This window comes from Zingiber officinale, chromosome 4A, assembly GCF_018446385.1.
Source record: "Zingiber officinale cultivar Zhangliang chromosome 4A, Zo_v1.1, whole genome shotgun sequence".
Classification (NCBI taxonomy): domain Eukaryota; kingdom Viridiplantae; phylum Streptophyta; class Magnoliopsida; order Zingiberales; family Zingiberaceae; genus Zingiber; species Zingiber officinale.
Genome location: NC_055992.1, coordinates 127529580 through 127552915, shown reverse-complemented (window position 1 = coordinate 127552915; position 23336 = coordinate 127529580). Strand labels below are relative to the sequence as shown.

The 23336-nt window shown below is 39.0% G+C and overlaps 2 protein-coding genes and 1 pseudogene across 2 annotated transcripts; 1 reads left to right on the top strand and 2 right to left on the bottom strand.

Moving 5' to 3' along the window:
• The first annotated feature begins 4282 nt into the window (after positions 1–4282).
• Positions 4283–6012, top strand: LOC121971096 (WRKY transcription factor WRKY51-like). Its single transcript, XM_042522203.1, has 3 exons — positions 4283–5032; positions 5136–5261; positions 5356–6012. Exons 1-3 carry the CDS (start codon positions 4365–4367, stop codon positions 5546–5548), a joined length of 987 nt encoding a protein of 328 aa, XP_042378137.1. The 5' UTR covers positions 4283–4364; the 3' UTR covers positions 5549–6012.
• Positions 6013–8952: 2940 nt separating this feature from the next.
• LOC121971095 lies at positions 8953–10442 on the bottom strand (annotated as a pseudogene).
• A 6079-nt stretch (positions 10443–16521) lies between these two features.
• LOC121972772 (zinc finger MYM-type protein 1-like) lies at positions 16522–18053 on the bottom strand. Its single transcript, XM_042524408.1, has 4 exons — positions 17669–18053; positions 17447–17560; positions 17169–17254; positions 16522–17067 (listed from the first exon to the last, which is right to left on the bottom strand). Exons 1-4 carry the CDS (start codon positions 18051–18053, stop codon positions 16522–16524), a joined length of 1131 nt encoding a protein of 376 aa, XP_042380342.1.
• Positions 18054–23336: the final 5283 nt, after the last annotated feature.

The following is a 23336-nucleotide window of genomic DNA, read 5'->3' as shown; positions in this document are numbered from 1 at the left end:
TGCGGATTCATGTAGCATACCTGATTTCCTGTTATATATATATGATGACTGTTGCATTATTCGCATCATGTCATTGCATGCATAGCCGACGACTTTGGCTCCCTTGTGGTTGAGACGGTCGTTGGCCTGGGCCGCACGCTCGGCCACTCATGGGTAGTGGTAGCTGGAGCGTGCCGCTTGTCCTGTCGTGCCGCACTCGGTCACTCATGGGTAGTGGCGGCTGGAGTTGCGGCAGCAGGGACCCCCGTCGCAGACGTAGCTATTCAGCTACTATGCACTTGTCCATCCGGTCACTCGAGAGTAGTGGCGGCCTTTGGGTGGTACAGTTTGTCATCGATCCGGCCTCTCGACCATACAGGGGTCGTGGTGCAGAGAGGTGGGCGGGGTGACCATCCGTACATACGTTGTTGTTATTATATCTGCTGGTTGTTTACTTATGCTGTTGTTGCTTATCTATGCTGCTGTTGCTAGATTATACTGCTGTTGTTTATTTATGCTGTTATGTTTACTTAGGTTGAGATTTATACCTGTGATATGTGTTTAGACACTGACTTACTTACTGTTGACATGTATATACCTCACATGATACCATGTAGTTATGAGCAGTACTGTAGCAGTTTATGTTATCTCAGACCTTACACTGTTAGCCTAGGATATGGTTTCAGGTATGGTTATGTACTTTGTTTACTCAGTAGTATCTGCTATTTATCTTCCCGAGACTGTATCCTGTTGTACTCTTAGCTGTTTATGATACTCATGCACTGTCTACTCTATTACCCGCTGAGTTTTTATACTCACCACCCGCATTGGTAATTTCACCAGGTAGCTGATAGCGATGCTAGTACGCTTGGAGGAGGATCCCGACTGCCGGTCCCATGTCACTTCCGAGGATGGTTTTACGGTTTTGGTTTTCATTTTATTGTGAGTTAAACCTTTGAATTTAGCATTGTAATAATTGAGTTGTGGACTTGTTATTTGTATTTGGTTGTTTTGCCGATGAGTCAAGCCGGGCCGGCCCGCGGTGAGTTTTTGTTATTTTATCTTTGTTATTCTTGTTTCCGCTGTGTTTGATTGTCCAGCCGTGTGGGCTGTATATTATCTGCGTGGTTGTGATATATATTTGTATACGTATTATCTGTGGTGTTGTATACCGGTTCTATTTGTCACTGCTACAGGGGAGGTGCTGTCCGATTTTCGTCGGACAACCTTACTCTCGGGGCGTGACAGCACTAGCTCCCAAAAGGATGTCGAAGGATATTCCGCTGTGTCTGTTGCTTGGACGAGCGGAATGGAATGGCCGCTCGGCCAGGATTATGATATCCTTGCGTCCGCTGCCACACCGAGCAGGATAGCCGCTTGGCTAAAAGTCCCCTGTCCAAGTGTCGTCCGTTGCTGGGCTGAGCAGGATGGTCGCTCGGCCGGAATCCCACTGTCCACATGCTCTATTGCTTGGCCGAGTGGGCTAGCCGCTCGGTGGGCAGTTCACTGTTCGCGTGCTCGGTTGATGTCAAGTCTGCTGCTAGGCCGAGCGGAGGAGCCGCTCAGCTAGGCTTCTGCGCACCCCTTGAGCGTCGGTTTGATTACTCTGCGTCGACTAAAAGACCACTGTCGCGCCGAGCGGGAGAGCCACTTGACTCGGCTTCTACACATCCCTTGAGCGTCGGTTTGATTACTCCGTGTTGGAGACGGTGGGTCGGTACTTAACCCATGGTCGGAATATACCTCTCCCGACCGGTCAAGACAGTCTATTCGACAGACCAAGACCGTTCATCCGTTGACCGTCTTGATTTTGACCTCCATCATAGCAGCGGGATGGGGCCTCTCGTCATCTCCACATCAACTTTCTTTGATTCTAACTAACAACTAATTTGTTGGAGAAAATTATATTGATTGGAAACATAATTTGATGACTATCTTAACTGTAGAAAAAAACGAATATGTGCTTAATAAACCATGTCCATCGGTACTTACGGTGGAGTGTACAATAGCTAAAATAAAGCTTATGATACGTGGATCGGTTCTGATTAAATGGCCAGTTGTTACATATTGAGATCCATCTCAAATGTGCTATAACAAAAATATCACAACATGGACCCTACTTAAAAATCATGGAAAGTCTCCTAGAAATATTTGAGTGCGCCCAGCACGTCATATTGAAGAGTAGGACTGTAAATGAACCAAACGTTTGTGAACAAGTTTGGTATTCAACTTGGTAAGAGTTTGTTTATGTTCGTTCAATATACATAAGATTAATTAAACAAACAAGTTGGAACAGCTCGTTAAGCTAAACAAATAAGCTTGAACAGTTGAACACATATGTGTTCAGCTTGTTAACGTTCGTGAACAATGTTCGTGAACAACGTTCGTGAACAATGTTCGTGAACAATGTTCATAAACAACGTTCGTGAACATTGTTCACGAACTATATTTAATAAAACTATTTTCAATATGCTAAATAGATAATAAAATAAATAAATTTAAATTATTAAGCTCAATAACCAATCAAATAATTCAAAATTTTAAACAATCAAGCAAGCTTAAATTAAGAGATTGATAATATATAAATGAACCAAGCTCGAACCAAGCTCAAGCTAAAGTCGAACCAAGCTCAAGCTAAGCTTGAATTGAGAGCTTGATATCCCCGGGGCTATGGTGTCGCGGTAGGACATCCAGGTTGTCACCCAGACACCCGCGGTTCGAATCCTAGCTACGGCGTATTTGTAGGAATTGTTCCTCCAAATGGGGGGGCGTAACCAAAAGATGTTGGGCTTCTGGGTTGGCCGCCGTGTACACTTCTCGATTTACCCTAGTGACCAATGGGAAACTTCTGTGGGACTGGGCCGGTCACCTCGAGAGATAGTCAATGAGGCTAACTGAGATTATCATTTTGAATTAAAAGTTTGATAACATCTAACCGAACCAAGCTCATGTCAAGTTTCAAACAAGCTCAAACTTATAAAAAATAAACCAAGTCAAGATTCAAAAGAGCTCAAGCTTATAAAAAATAAACCAAGTCAACCTTGAACACTTATTTCAAAAACTTATTCATTTTAAGCTTAGGTTAGCTCGATTTGATTATATTATCAAATAAATTTGGACATCCCAAAATTTAACTTAGCTCGGCTTATTTATGACTCTATTAAAGACGAATTTTAAGACAAAGGAAATCCATATTTTGATAATTTCGGATGGAAATAAAATTTAAATAAATATTTTTTTATTTACTCCAAAAGGAAGGTATTTAGAAAATTCGATTTTATATATTATTTTTCAATTGAAATTATAGTGAATACAGCTGGATGGCATACACAATTAAATAAGAAAATACATAAAAACGGATTATAATACAAACTTTAAAAAAACAATACAATTTTATTATTTCTACGTTCAATAAAATAAAACAAAATTAATGGGAAAAGAAAATCGTAAATTAACTGGCAAGTCAATATCATTGAACTTCGAGCACACGATACTTCAAGCTTTCAGCTTTTCATCCACTTGACGAAGTGCCAACGGACGGCATCCTGTGATCAGTTGACAAGTCGACACGAGTTGACCCGTTTTGCTCATCGATAACAAATCTTTAATAGATCTGATTCCAATTTCTTTAATTCTTTATACATAAAAAAAACACAAAAATTTTCAAGATTTTGCGTTCCACGCACGATTGCCTCGTGTTGCGGCGGTCAACTCACCGGAACCCGCAGGGGGAGGCAGCGACGATCCAACGGACCGTGTTTTTTTCCCGACACGAATCTTGGCGTGAGATTCGCGTTGCCTTCCTGGCTACGACTTCTGCTGGAAGTCAACACGCGGATTTCCGTCGATGACTTTGCTACTTGGTGTTCCTTGACATTGCGGTTTGGATCCGATCCCTCGATCTCCGCCCGCTAGCACGCAACCGCTTCCCTACGTTTCAAAATCCTATTGGTTGCTACAGTCAACTCGTGCCGCGGAAACCGCACTGGACGATGCGTTTTTTGCTTTCCGATTCGTATGATCGGAGATCGGACGGTGGATCTAGGCTTCCTTATCGTGTTGCAGCGGATCCTGTAAAAAAAAATACTCGGAGTTCGGTCAACTTGTAGGTGGGAATATATTAATTGCAGCATCGAGTGGAGCAATAAACACACTTTTTAAAAAGTTTTTTTTTTAAGTTGACTTTTAAAAAGAACGCATATTGTTTACTTTATTGTGAGTATAAAAAAAATCCGTAAAAATGGAAACTCTGAGGGGGGTTTTTGAAATTAATGCGGCCCGTGAATATATTATAAGCCGCCCGCTCCGTTACCCACTCGGTTTTTGGTCGTCTTCCTCTCTTCTCTTGGATCTAATCTCGACCGTGCAATTGATCTTTCGGAAGGATGATGGCCGTCGATCTGCAGGGTCGAAGGGAGATGGACGACGTGAGGGCGGTGAAGGAGGCGGCCGGCGCCGGGTTGCGTAGCTTGGAGAACCTCGCCTTCCAGCTCTCCCTCCAGCGGTCTTCCGCCGACTGCCGTGAGATACCCGACCTCACCGTCTCCAAGCTCAAGAAGGTGATCTCCGTGCTTAATCGCACCGGCCACGCGCGGTTCCGCCGCGGCCCTGTCGTCGCTGCCCCGGCCGTCGGCGTTCACGAGGGCTTCAGCGAGACCCCAGAGCCGGCGAAGGCGGAGGCCCAGACGGCGCCGCCGCCGCCGCGCCTGATGGTGGCGCCTAAGGCTCTGACCTTGGACTTCGCGAAATCCACCGCCGACCACGCCGACACCGCGCTCACCCTCAGCTTCAGCACCTCCGCCACCTCCTCCTCCGCCAACTCCTCCTTCCTATCGTCCCTCACCGGCGACGGCAGCGTCTCGAACGGCAAGATCGGTCCGATCATCCTCTCGGCGGCACCCGTGCCAGCCCCCGCCACCGCGGCCCCCTCCTCCGGGAGGCCGCCCCTCGCCTCCTCCCACAAGAAAATCTGCCTCGGAGAAGGGCACAGCCACGCGCATAATTCCCTGTCGGGGAAGCACGCCGGCGGCCGCTGCCACTGCTCCAAGAAAAAGTAAATAAAGATCCCCAAATCCTCCCCTTTCCTCCTCCTTCCGTCTCCCTCATCGCACATAGTTTTCTTTTAATCTAACTTTCGTCGCCCTCATCGTCCTCAGGAAACCTCGCGTGAAGAAGACGATACGCGTGCCGTCGATCAGCTCGCGCAACGCCGACATACCGGCCGACGAGTACTCGTGGCGCAAGTACGGCCAGAAGCCGATCAAGGGCTCCCCTTACCCCCGGTAAATATGCTCCTCCCTACTCCCCATAATCTCTACCGTCCAATCTTTTACTGCTGAACGCGTGGCCTGACCGCTCGCTCGCTCGCCATCGCAGGGGCTACTACAAGTGCAGCAGCGTGCGCGGGTGCCCGGCGAGGAAACACGTGGAGCGTGCGCCGCAGGACCCCTCGATGCTGATCGTGACGTACGAAGGGGAGCACCGCCACACCGCCGCCGCCGCCGCTGCCGCTGCCGCCGACCCGCGCAGCCATATCAGCCACTCGTCGCCGGTCGTACAACCCTTTTGACCGGCCGGAACTCACCGCACCCTTCAAGTAAATTCTTTTTAATGTTTTCTTTTTGTAAAAAAAAAGACGAGAAGAGTGATCGGGATCTGTCAAAGTTTGGCAGCTTGTGGAATGGATCCAACATCGAATCTATTAAAAAAAGAAAACAATATCTCTAGAAATTCGTCGTGTTTGATCCGTTCCGAACGTTGGCGACTTGATCGAAGGCGGAGTGGGTCAAAGTTGACGGCGACGGCGATCGCGGAGGTGGGGTTGGTGGGCGGGAAGTCATGTCGTCGACCTCAGTTGAGTCAATTGTGGCGGGTCCCTGTGTGGTCCTCGCGCCTGCCTTATCGTTCGCCGTTGACGTCCACGGCTGGTATATGCGGTCAAAGGGATTTGTCGTGACTCGGATTAGCATTGATTAGAGGAATCAATTAGCATTTAATTACCAAATAATAATTATCATACATTTCAATGCCTTCACGCCATGGAACCTTGTGTCTTTCGTGATCTCTTTCCTTTCTTGCACGCAATTTTCGTAGATATATTACAATAAATGATATTTTCTCACTCTTTTTGAATTTTAAAAATAAACTTTTGAAGTAAAGATGTAAAATTAAAAATAAAAATATGAATAAATTTAAGAGATTATCATGAGTTTAATGAAATGATTTTTTTTAAAACAAATAGCTTTAAATATTGTCAAGATTTTTTATATATGTTTTTGATAAATCAATTAAATTTTTATATATTTTTTGAAAATATATGCATTCTTTGATAAACATTAACGTATGATGTGTCTTTTAAGAAATTTTAAAATTTAAGTGTGTTTTAGAGAAAATGCTCTTAAATTAATCCTTTGCCAAATCCGCTTTTGTGGAATCCATTAATTTGCTTCATGTGCAAGCTTAATGAGACCCCTCCACTTAATTAAAGATTATGTTTTAAATAAATTAAAGGCAAGCAATCTAGAAGGTAAAATACATGCTCGAAAAGTCAACTTTAAAGATGGCTAGACTTGAAAGGTATTCTCCACCTTTTGATTTTTTTTTTTTTGTTTTCAAAAATAAATAAATCTACTGGCGTTCCTTCCTTTTATCAGAAGTCAAACTTTTTGACTTTTCAAAACAATAAAGTAAGATGTAGGCACGTTTTGCACATTATTTTTTTAAAGTTTTTTTTAATTTATATTAATAACATCTAGCCCGTTTAGACAGACGATTACAATATAATTTATATCAATAATGCAAAATTCTTTCTGCCATTTGAATTTGCGGCTTAATTGGGCCGTGGGCAGGCTATGCCAGGCCTGTCGAGTAGGGCAAGGCTTAGCGTTAGGTCATGTCTAGCCAACCCATTTCATGCTCGACTCACAATTGCCGGTGCGTAGCCACCACTGTATAAAAGATCTTGTGGTGACTTGTAGAAATTTTGAAATCTTTCAAAGAGAACTCTTTTTTCCATTAATCATCAAAATAATATTTTTTTTATTATCCGAAATATCCCTTGATCTTGTCCGAATGAAGGAAGCTGGAAAGTCGAAGATGGGATGACTATGGACAGGATGAAAATCTCAATCCTGCAAAATAAAAACTAAATCAAGAAAGGTGTCCCTGCATTGACCCTCCAACGTTCAAGTTAAAATCGGAAAGAGAAAATAGTATTTGAAAAATAGATTAATCTTACTTTTCCTCATACCTAGCATAACCTTTTATACCTTTCTTTGTGATCATTCATCTGTCCTTATTTAATGATATTAATTATCAGAGGAAGATTTCTTTATCTTAACTTCTATGTATTAATGATAAATATAGTGTTCTTCTTAGTCTTACTTCATATTTAATAATGATAAAAGGAGTGGTCTCTTTTTGTTTTCTCGTCTCCTCCTATGTAGCGTCATTTTTTCGCCAGACGGACGGTCCGAGCGGCTCGCTTTAATTTCCTGTCGAACGGACGATCCGAGCAGCTCATTTTCTTGCCGACTGAAACAACCAACTACGGGTTGTCCGTTCGTCTGATGCGCCCATGATGTTCATTTATCTAAACGGTCGGGTGATCCAGTCGGCCACTCATTTGCCGATCAGGATAACCAGACAGTTACGTTTGCCGAGGCTCTTTCCGTAAGCTCCGATGTTGACCGCTTTAACTCTGATGGATACCACGTTAATTGACCCATGAAAGATGAACTCTCCTTTATCACCGCAATATCCCTCTACATGTATAAAGGATAATATCTTATTCAACTCAACTTAACATTACTCAATAGCATGATGTAGCAATTATAAATTATAACTATTATAATTTCTCATAGAATTTAGATACCAACTTTAAGGGGTATCATACTATAATATGGTAATAGGTAGATGATATTTTGATAATTCATAATAAAAAAATCTAAAAAGAACTCCTTTTTATGTTTTTGTCTAAAAGAACTCGTACTTGGTGGAGCCAATTCGGATAATTTACCCGGACTGATTCCAGATTGTGAGCAATGGCCACCAACTCTAACATCGTCGCCCGGGGTTAATTCCTCTTTTTCTTATATTTTCCATTTATTTCTCACTGTAAATTTGAGATTCGACGTCGTCGGCCTCTGGGCTACCATCCGGGTAAATCATAACCTGGCTCCGCTGTCTCGTAGTTTATTGGAAAAAAAATGAATTGAAACATTTATTGCACTATTTTACAATCACTAATGGGGTTGATTCGCGGAATAAAATCGGAATAAAAACGAGAATTATAGAAATGGAAAATGGTAATGGCAGATTTTCATTCCTCATGTTTTACTAAATAATGACTTATTTCATATTTGGGGTATTAAATTAGTGGGATCCACTGTCAATCCCTCGAATCAAAGATCCACCTAGGGACTTTCAATCCTTTCTTTATTTCCCAATCTTGTTGTCCCCAGGGTATAACACAGTTAGAGACACATGATTTCGTAGTCAAAAGGTTTATGGTTCGATCCTCGGAATGTCATTGTCTGAAGTTAACGTCCCAGCTATGCGCTTTCAGCTGTGTACTTGCATTTATCTCCCTCCATATTCGTGGGATCGGCTCTAGGGGGCCGCTGATGTGGGGATTCCATTTTTTTTTATTTCCCAATCTTGTCCCCATGATCATGATACCATGATAAGATATTTAAATTATCATCAAGATATTCACGATTCAAATCCTATCTACTATGTATTTATAGAAATTTTTCTTCCAAATGGGAGGCGTAATCAAAAGATACTGAATATCTGAGTTAATCATCACGTGTACTTACTGATTTATTCTGATGACATGTGGAAAATTTCTATGAAATTAAAATGATCATCCTAAAAATAATCAATAAAATTAACTGAATTTTTTTTTATTTCCCATTGTTATTCCTTCCAACCAAACACCCAGGTATTTATTTTATACACTTACACCTCATGTAATTTACCAACAAAAATATTTTTTATTAACTAATTAATTAGTTAAAGATTTAATTTGATCCTTACTAACTTTAAGTAACAATATTAATTTCTACATAATTTTGCGCGGCGAGAACAAACGGCGCGGCGAGAAGATACCAGCGTAGCCCGGCGAGGAATCGCCGTCGACCCACCGGTAGTCCGCCGTCATCAGCCCGTCGCCAGAGCTGACGTTGCCGCTTGCCGCGGGAAACGTACCGCACTTTTACTAGCTTCTTGATCCACGACGACCCCTGCTTCTGCTGCTGCTGCTTCTTCTTCTTCATCGCGTCGGCGTCGTCGGCGTGCATCTTGGCGGCGAGGTAGTCGCGCACGGCGTCGAGACCCTGGTCGAGGACCCTCGGGGACGGCGACACGAGGGGGTTGCCCTCGGCGCGGAGGGAGCGGAGGGCGGGGAGGCAGGTGAGGGAGGCGGGGAGGTGCGTGAGGGCGTTGTAGCTGACGTCGAGCTCTCGCAGCGAACGGAGGAGGCCGAGGGAGTAAGGGACGGCGGTGAGGTGGTGGTAGTTGTGGGCGACGGTGAGGACCTCGAGGCATAGTAAGTTCTCGAGGCCGTCGGGAAGGCAGCGGAGGCAGTTGAGCCGGGCGTCGAGGACGCGGAGCGAGGTCATGTGCGAGGTGGACGACGGGAGGAACGACAACTTGTTGGAGTTGACGGCGAGCTTTCGCAGGTCGCGGAGCTCGAAGCCCATCGTCTCCGGCAGCGACGTCAGCCTGTTAAAATTCGCCGCCAGCTCTTGCAGTGCCCTGTGTCAACTCATCGATCGATCGATCGAACACTCAAAAATTCCGTTCATTCTACAAGACAAAAAATCCAAGTCATCTGCGGCGGCGAACTCACCGGCAGTCCTCAATGGTTTTGGGGAGGCCCTCGAGGAGGTTGCCGGAGACGTTGAGGGCCCTGAGCTTGGAGAGGCAGCCGATGGAGTTCGGCAGCGTCCTCAGCTGGTTCGAGTGCACATCCAGCACCACCAAATTCAGCAATCTCGCCGTCAACGACTCCGGTATGCTCTGTTCAAACCTCAATATTCATCATCGTCGTCGATTCAAGAAAACAGAACCATATCGAACAATAAATTAATTACTAAATGGAAAAGAAATAATTAATTGCGCTCTTCAAATTTAAAAAAAAAACCCGGAGATTATTGTTGGAGAGGTCGAGCTTGGTGATGAGGGCGAGATTGACGGAAGCAGGATTGGGAAGGGAGTCGAGGGACATGCCGCTCAAGTCCAACTCTCTCTGCTTCTCTCCCTCCGCCTCCATTAATCCGTCCACTGCCGATCTCCCCCTCTTCCTTCCTTCCATCTTCATCTTCACCTTCACGGTCTGCGACTGCAAGTAAACGGCGCGAAATGGAAGAAGCGGAGAAGGAGAAGCGGAGGGAAGGGATCTAAATAAACTGCGCAGGGGAGGAAGAGGAAGGAAGAAAAGGTAGAAGGAAAGCAAGTGGGGTCACGGGGCAAGTACGTACGGATGTACCGTGTCCGTCGACACGTGTGTGTGACGTCAGAGGAGCGAAGCCGACACGTCTCAGCTAGATTAGTAAAGTCAACGGCTCAGAATGCATGCACCACCAGCAGCTGCTTAAATATATTAGGAAATAATAAAAATCTAAAAATTATAAACAATTTTTTATTTATTTTTGAAAATTATAAAAAATTCCTTTTTATTACAAAAAAAAAGTAGGCTGTTTTGCAAAGTTATAAAAAAAATACTTTTAAAACATTTGTAGTTAATCAGTAGTTATCCAATTAACAACAAATGAAAAAAAAAAATAAACATATCAGAAGTCAACATTGAATATGAGAAAGTTCTCATCGCCGTTTTTGATTTATCATTTTTTATTTAAATTATCTAAATTCTCTTTTATTGCACATTATTTCAACATAACACAACAATCAAGCACCATGAATTATAACTTAATCAATAAGGACACCTGGGATTACATACTAATAGAATGCTTAAATCACTCGATCTTAAAATAATATAGATGATATGGTAATTAAACATTCAACTTAATTTGAGTGATAATTCCAATTATAAAATTTTAAAATATGTAGGATAAAGTCGTACGAATTAAGAAGGTCAGAGACGGCTAATGACTATGATAGTTCATAGAAATTACCGTGGAAATTAAATCTATTCGAAAAGATATTAGTCAACATGTATTTAAAATATAATTTAATTAAGATATCGATTGTAGAAGTCAATGGTAAAGTTCGTGCAGCCGAGATAGCACACAGTGTGATTTTATTATTAAAAATATTGTCATATCTAGAGTACGCCAAACTCGAGAAAAGAGAAATATTTAATATGAAATTGTTAAAGATATTAGAAGATAAATAATAATATGTTTGATACAGCAAGTAAAATAGACGCTCAAAGTAGCGTTGGATGTTTAGAAAAGCGGTTGATATGGTAGTTAAAGTTAAAAAGAAATTAATTCTCAAGTTATACAATGTTATGTTGAAATAGGCTTAGTATCATCGTCGAGTGCTTTGATTGATCGGATCAAGGGGTCAATTGGACACATTAAGCACATCGTTCTAATGGACAGAACTATGTATTTAAATATAGCGGCTGAGTGTAAAATGAACCCCTGACATAAAGTCTGATCGAACATATTGTTCAAACGGATTCTAAATCTTCAAGTATAAACTCGGTCGGATTTTAGGGGTTCAGCTCCTCATTTCTCTAAAATACAAAGGCTCTCAACTAATATCTGTCTGGCTCTAGCGCCGACCGGACTTATGAGGCTCAACTTTCCACTTTTCATAAACATAATTCCTAGTCTAGCTATAGTCGGTCGTCCTAGAATCGATCGGACCTAAACGTATTGTTAAAAATAAAAAAGGGGATATTGTTGGTACAATTATTCCTTGGTCAAAGTTGACCAATTTGATTTAATCTTGAGTTTTGATGTTTGATAATATATGAAAATTGCATATGCAATTGTCCATTAAGGAAATATTGGTGCATGTCTCTTCTAGTAAAAGGTTGGCTAGTTTGAAGTCAGAGAGTAGTCAAGTAGGTTAAGGTTGACCGAATATTTGATTGGGAATGTCCTAACTAGATGTTAAGCGGAGACATGACCAATAGGATGGTTGAGAGAAGAAGAAGAAAAACCAGGTTAATTTTGACCGAAACTAGGTGTGAAAAGTCCCAGTGAGTGAAGTCGGATAATGAGAAAGTCCTGGTAAGTTAAGTCGGGCAGTGAGAAAGTTCCGGCGAGTGAAGCCAGATAGACAAAAAGTTCTGGCGAGTGAAGTCAGATAGATGAAAAGTCTTAGTGAGTGAAGCCAGACAGATGTGGAAGTTCTAGTGAGTGAAGTCAGGTGGGAAAATCCTAGTGAGTGAAGCTAGGTAGTGAAAAGTCCTTGTGAGTGAAGCCGTGTATTGAAAATCCAAGTGTGTCAAAGGTTGACTGGGCACTTGGTGTTTGAAAGTCCAAGTAGGTGGTATGAGGAGAAAAGTCTAAGTGGGTCAAAGGATTGGCCGGACACTTGGTGAAGAAGTCTCAGCAGATCAAGGGTGACCGAATACTAGGTAATGAGAAGTTCCAACAGATCACGATTAACCGGATATTGGATAAAGAACCCTATGACTCAGGTTTAGGAGCTAGGGTTGCCAAATCGATTGGCAATCGATTTGGCGGAGATTATGCAATTAAGCTCCAACTTAATCGCTTAAGGCTCAAAATCACGACTACAAAAAGTTGTTGAATCTCTTAGGGAAAGAGATTCAGCAGACCTTAAGTGATCAGGGTGATTGCTTAAGATCCTTTCTGTGAAGAAATAAAAAGATGTTGAAGCGATTATCTTAATCGCTTCAGCTGTGGTAAGCGATTAAGCATTCCTTCTTAATTGCTTATAGTCTTTCTCGCGATCGAGCAGAAGGGAGCGGAATCGATCAAGCAATTCGATTCCACCCCTCTTAAGCGATTAGGGTAATCAGTTAAGGTTTGAAAATATAACCGTTCTAAGCATGTTGCTCACATGGTAATCGCTTAAGAGATTCTTAAGCAATTAAGGCGCCAAAGCTAAGTAACCCTATAAAACGGTTTTTTTGTGACCGTTCTCCATAGAACTTTCGAAGCTAGTTCTTGAGATTTGGGAGAGACAAGTGTTGTTGTATTGCCCACCTTTAAGAGACATTTCAAAGCAAGAAAAGCTCAAGCAAATCAAGGTTTAAAGTACTAAGTCGCGTTTCAATTTATATTTGCATTTGTTTCCTTGTTTCAAATTGTATTCTTTTTCTTGAGCTTATATGAGGCTTCTCCACCTCTAGATTATTTTCGAGAATGAGATCTTTCATAGTGTATGTGTGAGAGAGAACTGGATCCTTAGATTAATCACCTCGAGGAGGTGGATATCAAGTAAATCCTCATGTTAGCATTGGAGAGTTCTTCGCTTCAAGTATTTCGCTGTAGTTTATCTTTGTCAAAGTGAGAGAAGCTATTAACCCCCCCCCCCCCCCCCTCGTCCCCACCTACCTCCCCTTGGTCCTAATAGGGCTCTCTCTAGGAGACAACATTGTTAGAGAATCATAACAGTCTGTCAGGGAATATATCATTACTCTAACATATGTTGTCGTACATACTCACAACTTGACATACTCTGACACCAAACTTTCTCTGTCATCCCATTAATTACAGAGGTTACGAGAGAAGGTATAAAAATGGGATCATCTTTATTGGCCAGGTACACTCACCTATGCGCATACACACATCTGTATAGTATTATTGTTCTACTGTTTATCGTCTTCTCCATTTTTCACTCGACTACTGTTCTAATTTGAGTGTCGGAGGACTTGCGCTAGGGACCCCTTCCATGATTCTCACTTTAACGCGCCTGTTGGCTTTATCTATGGTGTACAAGTCCGTAGCTCTTAGCTCTAGGATCACTCAGCACTGTCTTCATCTAACTTAAGTTTTCTCCTCGTCAATATTGAAGGCACTGGAATTCTATTCTGTTTAAATTTCCCTGTATAAAAATTGTACAAGTACAGAACTTTTCCTAACAATCCGCATGTTAGATCAGACATGTATTTGATCAATCAAGCAAGTTCTGGACAAATCAAAACACACCTTGATCAAAGTACAAGATCGTTGGCCTCTTGTGTTAGTATTCAAAATCGATATAAAGAAAACTAAACTAATTACGCAACGAATCAAAAAACTAGTTGTACCTTTTCTTTGTAGCCAAAGACCTCTTGATCCTCTGTTGTATTCTTCTCCTCTTCTTGGACGTCGTGTGGGCGATGATTTACCAAGACAACAACCACCCTTCCCCTCTTTGGATCCAAACCGCTAGCCACCAAGGAAGCTCTAGGATGGGGTGTCTTCTAATCTTCTTCTTCCTCTTCTCCAATCCGCCGCCCACCAAGAGATCCTAGCAAGGAGGGGCGCCCACCCTAGCAAGGAGGAGGGGGTACCGACCCTTGGCAATGAGGAGGGGAGGGGTGCCAGCCCTAGCAAGGGAAGAAGGGGCATCGACCACAAGGAGGAGAAGAGAATTATGGAAAATTAGGTTTTAGGGGGCACCATCTACTCCTTTTATAACTTTGCCGCCGACCCTAGGAAGGTAGAGAAAAAAACATACCAAAACCAAGTTGTGGATGGGTGGATGCGAGACTTTATATATAGGTTACAACAGGGACCTAGACGAGGAATTGGTTTAGACCTCTTGATGGGCTTGGGCTTCTTGTGTTCGGCACGAACACCCAACTCAAGTCCATCAATAATAACTCATACCACTAAAGCGTTATTATTGAATTACCGCATCAATCCCATATTACAATATGAGCTCCTTCTTATCATGAGTGTATTAATCTCCCCGTGTTTAAGGTATCGTATGCCCGTTAATTAATTGAGTTACTAACAACCCAATTAATTAACATATGATTCAAAGAGTAGTATCACTCAACTTTATTATCATGTTGAATTAAGTCCACCTGCAGAGTTTACATAATAATCCTTATGAGCTCCTCAAGGGGGCATCATCAACCTAAATAATTAGGACATAAATTTCTTCTATAATCAACAACACATCATATAAACAGTACTATTTCCCAACTCATTGGGTTTATTGATTTAACGAATAAATCTCACCCATTGATAAGTTAAATAAATAAATACTAAGTATACGTGCTTGTTATTATATAGGGATTAAGAGGGCGTACATTCATAATAACAGAGGTTCTGTTCTTTTATGTAGTCAGTAGAAATCAAATAACCTCAAACGGTCCTGCTCAATACACACATGTGTACTAGTGTAATTTTATAGTCAAGACAGACTAATACCAAATTATACTATAACTGTTCCAATGATTTGTCCTAATCAATCTTGGTTGTGAGCTACTATTTATACTTTATTACTTATAAGGATCCCGATAACATGATTTTCTGTGTGACACCATACATCATGTTATCTATAATATAAATTAAATAGACAACTATATTAACATATATATAAATATAAAATGTAAATATTTGACTAAGATGATTCTCATTTCAGAATATTTTAAAATAAATATTTATATAAAATCTAAATTTATAGTATACATCCCGACAAATATATGAGTCATCTCAATACTCTCTTAGCTAGTGTGTGTATATATATATATATATCACAAACGAGACAAAACGATGAATAAAATATTTAATCCCTGAAAAACATAACAAAGATATAAAATATCAACTAGGAAGAAGAGGCTCAAAATTATATTATTCACGTAGCTATCTTGACATGTCACAAATAACACATATTGCCATTGATTAGTAGTTCAGTCCATCACCTCAGCAATACTTTATTTACGTACACATAAGGACAGTTGACTTAGTCACGAGGAATTAAGTTGTCCAAATGGATAAGTCAGTGTTGGATTCCAACGGCAAATCACTTAAATTTTCAGTACCAACTTGTTTAGTAATTTAATTAATATTCTTTAAATAAATGAAATTCAAAGCGAAGAAAGTTAATTATATTGATCCAGCAATTAGTCCAACTCTATGTGCTCTCCTGTAGCTAGTTTGATCCTTCGAAGTCATAAGCACATAAGCGAAGAAAAACAAGAATTTCAACTGCAATGTCAATTTGGAAGGGAAATAAATTATGAAGGGTTTTGTTGGTTTCGTCAAACATAGTGATCTTTTGTATGGAATAAGATGACCCACAATATATTTTGTACATGTTAAGAATCGATCTCATAACCTATTGTAATATAACTGTAGAAAATGGGAACATAGATTTGTCCACCTTGCCCACTTTCTTAAGGGGAAAAACCCCTTTTATCCTTGGGATACTTCTTATTATAAAAGGTACGTCCAATGATGGTTCATGACAGTGGCGGATCTAGGAATTCAATCATGGAGAGGCGGCCGTGTTCTGAGCACGGCGAATTTTTTTTGAACAGTTAATAACTTCTATGTAATTAAAAAATATTTTTTAAATAACTTGCATACAAGAGAAAAAGGTACAATATTATGAAAAGAAACTCGTACACTAATATTAAAATATTAAAGCAGTCTACTAACAAATACGTGACAATTGCATTCTTCGAGATTCCATGTTCTGAAAACGTTGTAAAATTGGCTCATTGTCGACAGTATTAAAAACATCTTTCTCGATATAGACTACCAAACTATCATTCATCCATTCATCTCCAATCCTGTTTCGCAAATCTGTTTTGACAATATTCATTGCCGAAAATACTCTTTCAACGGTTGCAGTAGCAACTGGAAGAAGTAAGGCTAGCTCAATCATCCGATAAACCAAAGGAAATACACAGTTCTTCATTGTTTCAATCATTTTCTTTGCAAGACCTCCCAAATCTGAAATGCCTTCAAATCGTTCATATGATCTGACGTCATCAATATATGTTTCAAGCTCTTGTTCAACCAACATACGCTCATTCCAAGAAAAATCATCCTCATAAAAATGAGCTAGACGCACTAACTTCTGTACATCAAATCTAGAGAACGAGTTTCTAGGATCAAGACATGACATATAAATCAACAAATCTGTAGTTGTTTCAGAGAAACGACTATCCATCTCCTGTAGAATAATATCGATAACCTACAATTTAAAAATCAAACAACAAAAGTAAAAATTAATAAATATGTTACTGTTTAAAAGAATTTAATTGACGGTAAATAAAAAAAGAATTAAGAAGTTACTTCACAAAAGATTTCAACATGGAAGTAGTGATAAAAATTAACATTTTTTCCATCTCTCTTCAAACGACTACGGCTGTTGATGTTATCTGTCACATTAATTATTCCAATGGAATGAGTGTTACAAAACTTCTTCACATCCTCAAGTAAAATATCTCATCCAGAATCTCTCAACTTTTGCAATTTGCATTTCACATTATTGATCAAGCGCATCGCATTCACAATATTTTGATCTTTCTCTTGTAGAACGGTTGACAAATGATTTGTGATTGCCAATATACGTTTCATCAATAGTAGAATAAACACAAATTCATACCTCTCCAGTCTTTCAACCAAAGTTCTACTTAAACCCTTAGAAGAACGATCACCATCATCAATCAAATTTTGAAGAACCTCTATAACAGATGGTCACATTTGTTCAATATGACATAAAGTTGAATGATGAGACCCCCATCGTGTATCTCCAGGTCTAGTTAGACTAGTTTCTTGGTTTAGTCCTCTACCAGAACTAATCTCTCCTCTTTCAAGAAGTTTAACTTTTCTGTCATGTTCAAGTTGTCGAAGTTTGTCGGCCCTTTTGTAAGATGATGCAGATGTGTTTACAATCGAACCAACAATCCACATGAAATCACAAACATATTGATTTGCTTGAGCAACGGCTACAACCACTAGCTGGAGTTGATGAGCAAAACAATGAACATACAATGCATACGGATTTTCTTTCATTATCAGTGACTTTAAGCCATTAAATTCTCCAGACATATTTGAAGCCCCATCATATCCTTGACCCCTCAATCTCACCACTGACAAACCATACTTAGCAAATAAAGAGTCGATTGCCTCCTTCAAACAAGCAGCTGTAGTTGTTGCAACATGAACTACAGCCATAAATCATTCAATCACCTCTCCATGTTTGTTCACATATCTAATAACAACTGTCATTTGCTCTTTCACTGAACAGCCACGAGCCTCATCAAGTAGTAAAGTGAACCACCTATCTCCAAGATCAGCTAGAATAGCATTTGTGGTCTCAACTGCACAAGCATTCACCAATTGCTTTTGAATTTTTGGGGCAATCATTTGATTATTTCCAGGTGCTTTCATTCCAACAACTGCCGCAACTTCTGGACACTCTGAGCTATACCATTTGAGCAATTCTAAAAAATTGCCTCTATTGGATGATGTCGAAGACTCATCATGTCCCCGAAAAGGCAATCCTTGTAACAACAAAAATCGAATTACTTTTAAAATGGAAGTCAAGCGTTTGCGATAAGCAACTTCAAGCTCATGTTTCCCCGATGAAAATGAATACTCCACACTTTGGCTTTGATTCTTGAAACTCTCAAGCTGTATTCTTGCCTCATTGTGCGCACTACCAACTCCACCTACATGCTCATTGAATTTTTCAATTGCTTTTTTCCAATTAATAAAACCAGATCTCGTAAACACATCATCTCCTCCAAACCCTATATTACTAGGTCTAAAAAGATAACACCAGAAACAAAAGGCTGCATCATTTGAAACACTATACTCCAACCAATCATGGTCTTTAAACCAAACCTCTTTGAAACATCTATTGTCTTTACCCATTTTTTTTCTTGGAAAATTATGGCCTCGAGGTTGACAAGGGCCCATAGCAACATATTCTTTTCGAATACGATCTCTAGCACCAACATCATACTCTTCAATCAATTTTCGTAAACCAGGATCAGCAACAATTTCTACTTCACTACTCAGATTTTCAATATTTTCAAATAAAATTTGCGGAGGAGGTGGTGGTGGTTGTGGTGCAGGAGTAGACTCTTCATTCGGAACACTAGACGATTCAATTGAACTCCTAGGCCTCTTTGCAAAATATTTCAACATTTTCTACAAATTATAATGTATGGGAAAAAATTATCAACAATTTAACAATAACACAATTAAATTATTTAACATCATTCATCGACACAATTCTTTAAAAAAAATAAAATTAATTTAGCATAAATTATCAATATTCACAAATTACAATTAACTAACAGCGAATAAAAAAAACTAATTACATAGTTAGAGTTTATAAAAACTAAATTACAAATTATCCAATCATTAAATATACAAAATCTAAAATTTTAATTATCCAACAATCAAATATAAAAAACAACTAAACATTTAAACAATTAAAATTTTAAATTATTACTTGTATCATTGTAATAAAAAAATAATCAAACAATTATTAAAGAAATAAAATAAAATAAAATAAAATAAAATCTACTTACTTGAAGGATGAAGGTTGAAGGCTGAAGGCCGAACCTTTGCCGCTTTGATCGGCAATCGGAAGAGAAGGAAAAATAGCCTTTAGGCGTAGGACTTTGCCGCTTTGGTCGCCGCTTGGACAGACAGAAGAAGTCAAGAAACAAAGGGCAAGATGCCAAGATCACAAGGTAAAACGGTAAAGGTTTTGTGAGTGGCGGTGAAAACAAAAACAAAATCGAGCAGAGATAAATAAAAGTATAAAAAATAAATCTTTATATAATTATATATGGAATGAAAACTCATATAAAAAAAAATCGAGGAAACCTTTAAAAACGTGTTCACACATATAAAAAACTTAAACCTTTGAAAACGTGTTCACACATATAAAATGCTACGTGTTCACACATATAAAAAGCTAAACATGTGAACACGCGTCAATGTGAACACGCGTCTGTATGAAAAGGACAAGTGGTTTACAATTAACAAAATGCATTGTTCGGCTCTTCGTTGAGCCTGCGACTGCGATTTCTTCTTCGTCACTGTGAAGAGTTTTTTACCGCTATGCCCCGATTTTTTTTTCTATTCCGTAGACAAGGGGGGGCGACCGCCGACGCCGCCCCCCGGTACATCCGCCCCTGGTTTAGTCATTTGATACATTATAATCTCGATGTAATGCATATTGAGAAGAATATTTTTGATAATATGATAAATACAGTCATGGATATCAACGGAAAAACAAAAGACAATCTCAATGCAAGAAAAGATATGCGACTCATTTGTAAAAGATTCACTCTTGATATCAATGAAAATAGTAGGGGACTAAAACTAAAGGCAGTTTATACATTAAATAAGGATCAACGACGCGTCCTATGTGCATGGTTGAAATCTTTGAAATTTCTAGATGGGTATGTCTCTAATCTTGGAAGATGTGTCGATATGAAAGAATGCAAGTTAATTGGTATGAAAAGTTATGATTGTCATACAATAATGCAAAGACTGATTCATATTGCTTTTAAAGAACTCTTACCATAATTTGTATAGGGAGCGATTATGGAGTTAAGTATTTTCCTACATGATATTTACTCAACGGTTTTGAGACGTTCAAACATGGAGAAGTTAGAGAGAGACATTCCAATCATTTTGTGCAATTTGGAAAGGATATTTCCACTCTCTTTTTTTGATTCCATGGGACATCTTTTGATTCACTTGCCATATGAGGCTAAAGTTGGAGGACCTGCCCATTTTCGGTGGATGTATCCATTTGAAAGGTAGAATTTCTTTTTTCTATACTTTGACTCTTTGAATGAAAAAAAATTACTAATTCTGTATTATATATTAATATTTAATATAATTTGTATTACCAACAGATTCTTATATCATTTGAAGAAAAAAGTGAAAAATAAAGCACGAGTTGAAACTTCTATTGTTAATGCATACATTGCGAAGGAAGTAACAACTTTTGCTTCATATTATTTTGAACCTAATGTTCATAGCAAAAGGCGAAGAGTGGGTAGAAATGATGAGGGTCCTATTGATCCAAATGTGAACTCATTTTCAATTTTTAACTACCTTGGTCGACCAAGTGGATAATGTAAACAAAGATACTTAACTGGTAAAGAATGGCGGGCAGCCAGACCTATATTTTACTAAATTGTCCAGAAGTAGCGTCATATTACGAGTAAGTATATATATATATATATATATATATATATATATATATATATATATATATATATATATATATATATATATATATATATATATATATATATATATATATATATTTAATGTAGTAAATTGTTCGTGTGATAATATATTTTTTTAAGTAGGATATTTCAAAACTTATATTCTGAATTGTCGACACAAGAGTTTGATCAATTTTGCAAAGAAGAATTTACTGCATGGTTCAAATCATATGTAAGTAAACAAACTATATTTGGTTGATACATATGCAAACTTTTAACAATTGGTGTTTTGACCTTAGGTTCATATTAATCAAGCTCACCTTGAGCAAGAATGGCTAATCCATCTATCATGGGGTCCAAAATCATTCGTATACACTTGGCTAGTATATTTCATAAATGGATATAATTTTCATACTCAAGAATATGGAATGGGAAAAAATACTATGAATAGTGGGGTGTGCATATCGTCATCCAATGAAGGAGGTGCAAGCAATGATTTTTATGGTTTGTTGGATGAAATTATAGAAATAGAATACCCAGGGCCACAAATGCAAGTTATATTATTTATGTGTCGATGGTTTGATCCTGTCAGAGGAATGAAGGTGCATCCACATTATAATTTGATTGAAATAAATCATAAGAGATTTTATAAGAGATATGAACCATTTGTGTTGGTACAACAAGCAATTCAAGTATTCTATTTTTCGTATCTTAGTTTAAAAGGTGATAAGATTGATTGGTGGGTTGTTTATAAAACCAAAGCACGGAAAAAAATTGAGGTACTTTGGGAAAACATTGCATATCAACAAGAGGAAGTTGCAAACACCTTTCAGACTGAGAAATATATTATTCCAAGTTTACGAGATCCTAGCGGTGTAGTGATAAACGTGGATACAAGTGAATTTGATGATGATGAGGAGGAGGAGGAGGATAATGACAATGAGGACTTTGATTTTTAATGATGGGTAAGTTTTGTTAGCTTATTTAAAGGAATTTATCATATTTTTTTGCATTTGTGGTACTAGTTTTTTTACAAGCACATTTATCTTTAATATGCAAATTTACTAAACTTATAGCTCATTGAGTTTTTTATATACCGTCTCATTTAAAATTTTATTTATTTTATCAGTTAATACACTGTATTTGTTCCTACAGGTCATTAGAGGTGATATCTCATATTTTTTCCCTCTTCTTCTATAAGCTTTACGTAAAAATGGTAAGTTTTTAAATATTTTTTTAAGCATCAAATTTGCAATTTACTTTATCTTATATTGGAATTTTCAGCATATATTTCGACGTGGTGGACGTAGACGGAGATCATAGGATTAGGCAGATTCATCACCTGCCAGTGTACCTGTGTCACCCCCTGATCAGGCAAGACCATCTCATGTACCTTCTCCATCGACTTCAAATTCACCGCCGCCAGTACCATCGCTCGTGCAATTGCCAGAGCCCGCAGATCTTCCTGACTCTGCAAGAAACTCATTTGCTGAGTTTAGGAAAGATAGAGCTTTTTTAGTCCCCATCGGAGATTCGTAAGTACTATAAAATATTTTATGTTTTTATCTATCTTAATTATTTAACATCATTTGTTTGTAATTTAATGCATATTTGAAAATCCTGTACAAGTTGCTCACGAAATTAATAGAATCGTGAATAACCATTGGGGAGGAGAATCAATGACATATTCAAGCACTCCATCGGCCACAAAACAACTATGGTGGAGCGAGTTCAAGGTATACTTTTTTGAGTTTAATTCAAATTTAAAGTGAATATATAATACATTATTTTTCTCCATTTCAGCTGTTAAATAATTAGGACCCGAATGATGAAATGGAGATCCGCAGAATATTTAAAAAGAAATGTGGTGATCACATCAGACATATATTAAGTCACGCCAAGAGTCGAGGAAAAAAGCCTAACTTCATCATAGAAGAAAATTAGGAGAGGATCACCAACTTTTGGGCAACGGAGGAAGTAAGCAAAGGAGTAACCTGAATAGAATGAATCAATCTCACAATTCTGGTGGCTTATCTGCTATATATGCGGGAGACTCCATTAACATAGATGAGCATAGATGGAGATTGGTAATTTTTTTTAACTCTTACAATAATTTTTTATCTATATCAAATTATTTCATTATTTGTAATCATGTTTTTTCAGACCAAGGAGATGGGGAAGGAACCCTCTTTCATTGATACTTTCACTCACATTTTTAGGAAAAAAAGATAAGACTTGGAGTGGGGTGAGAGAA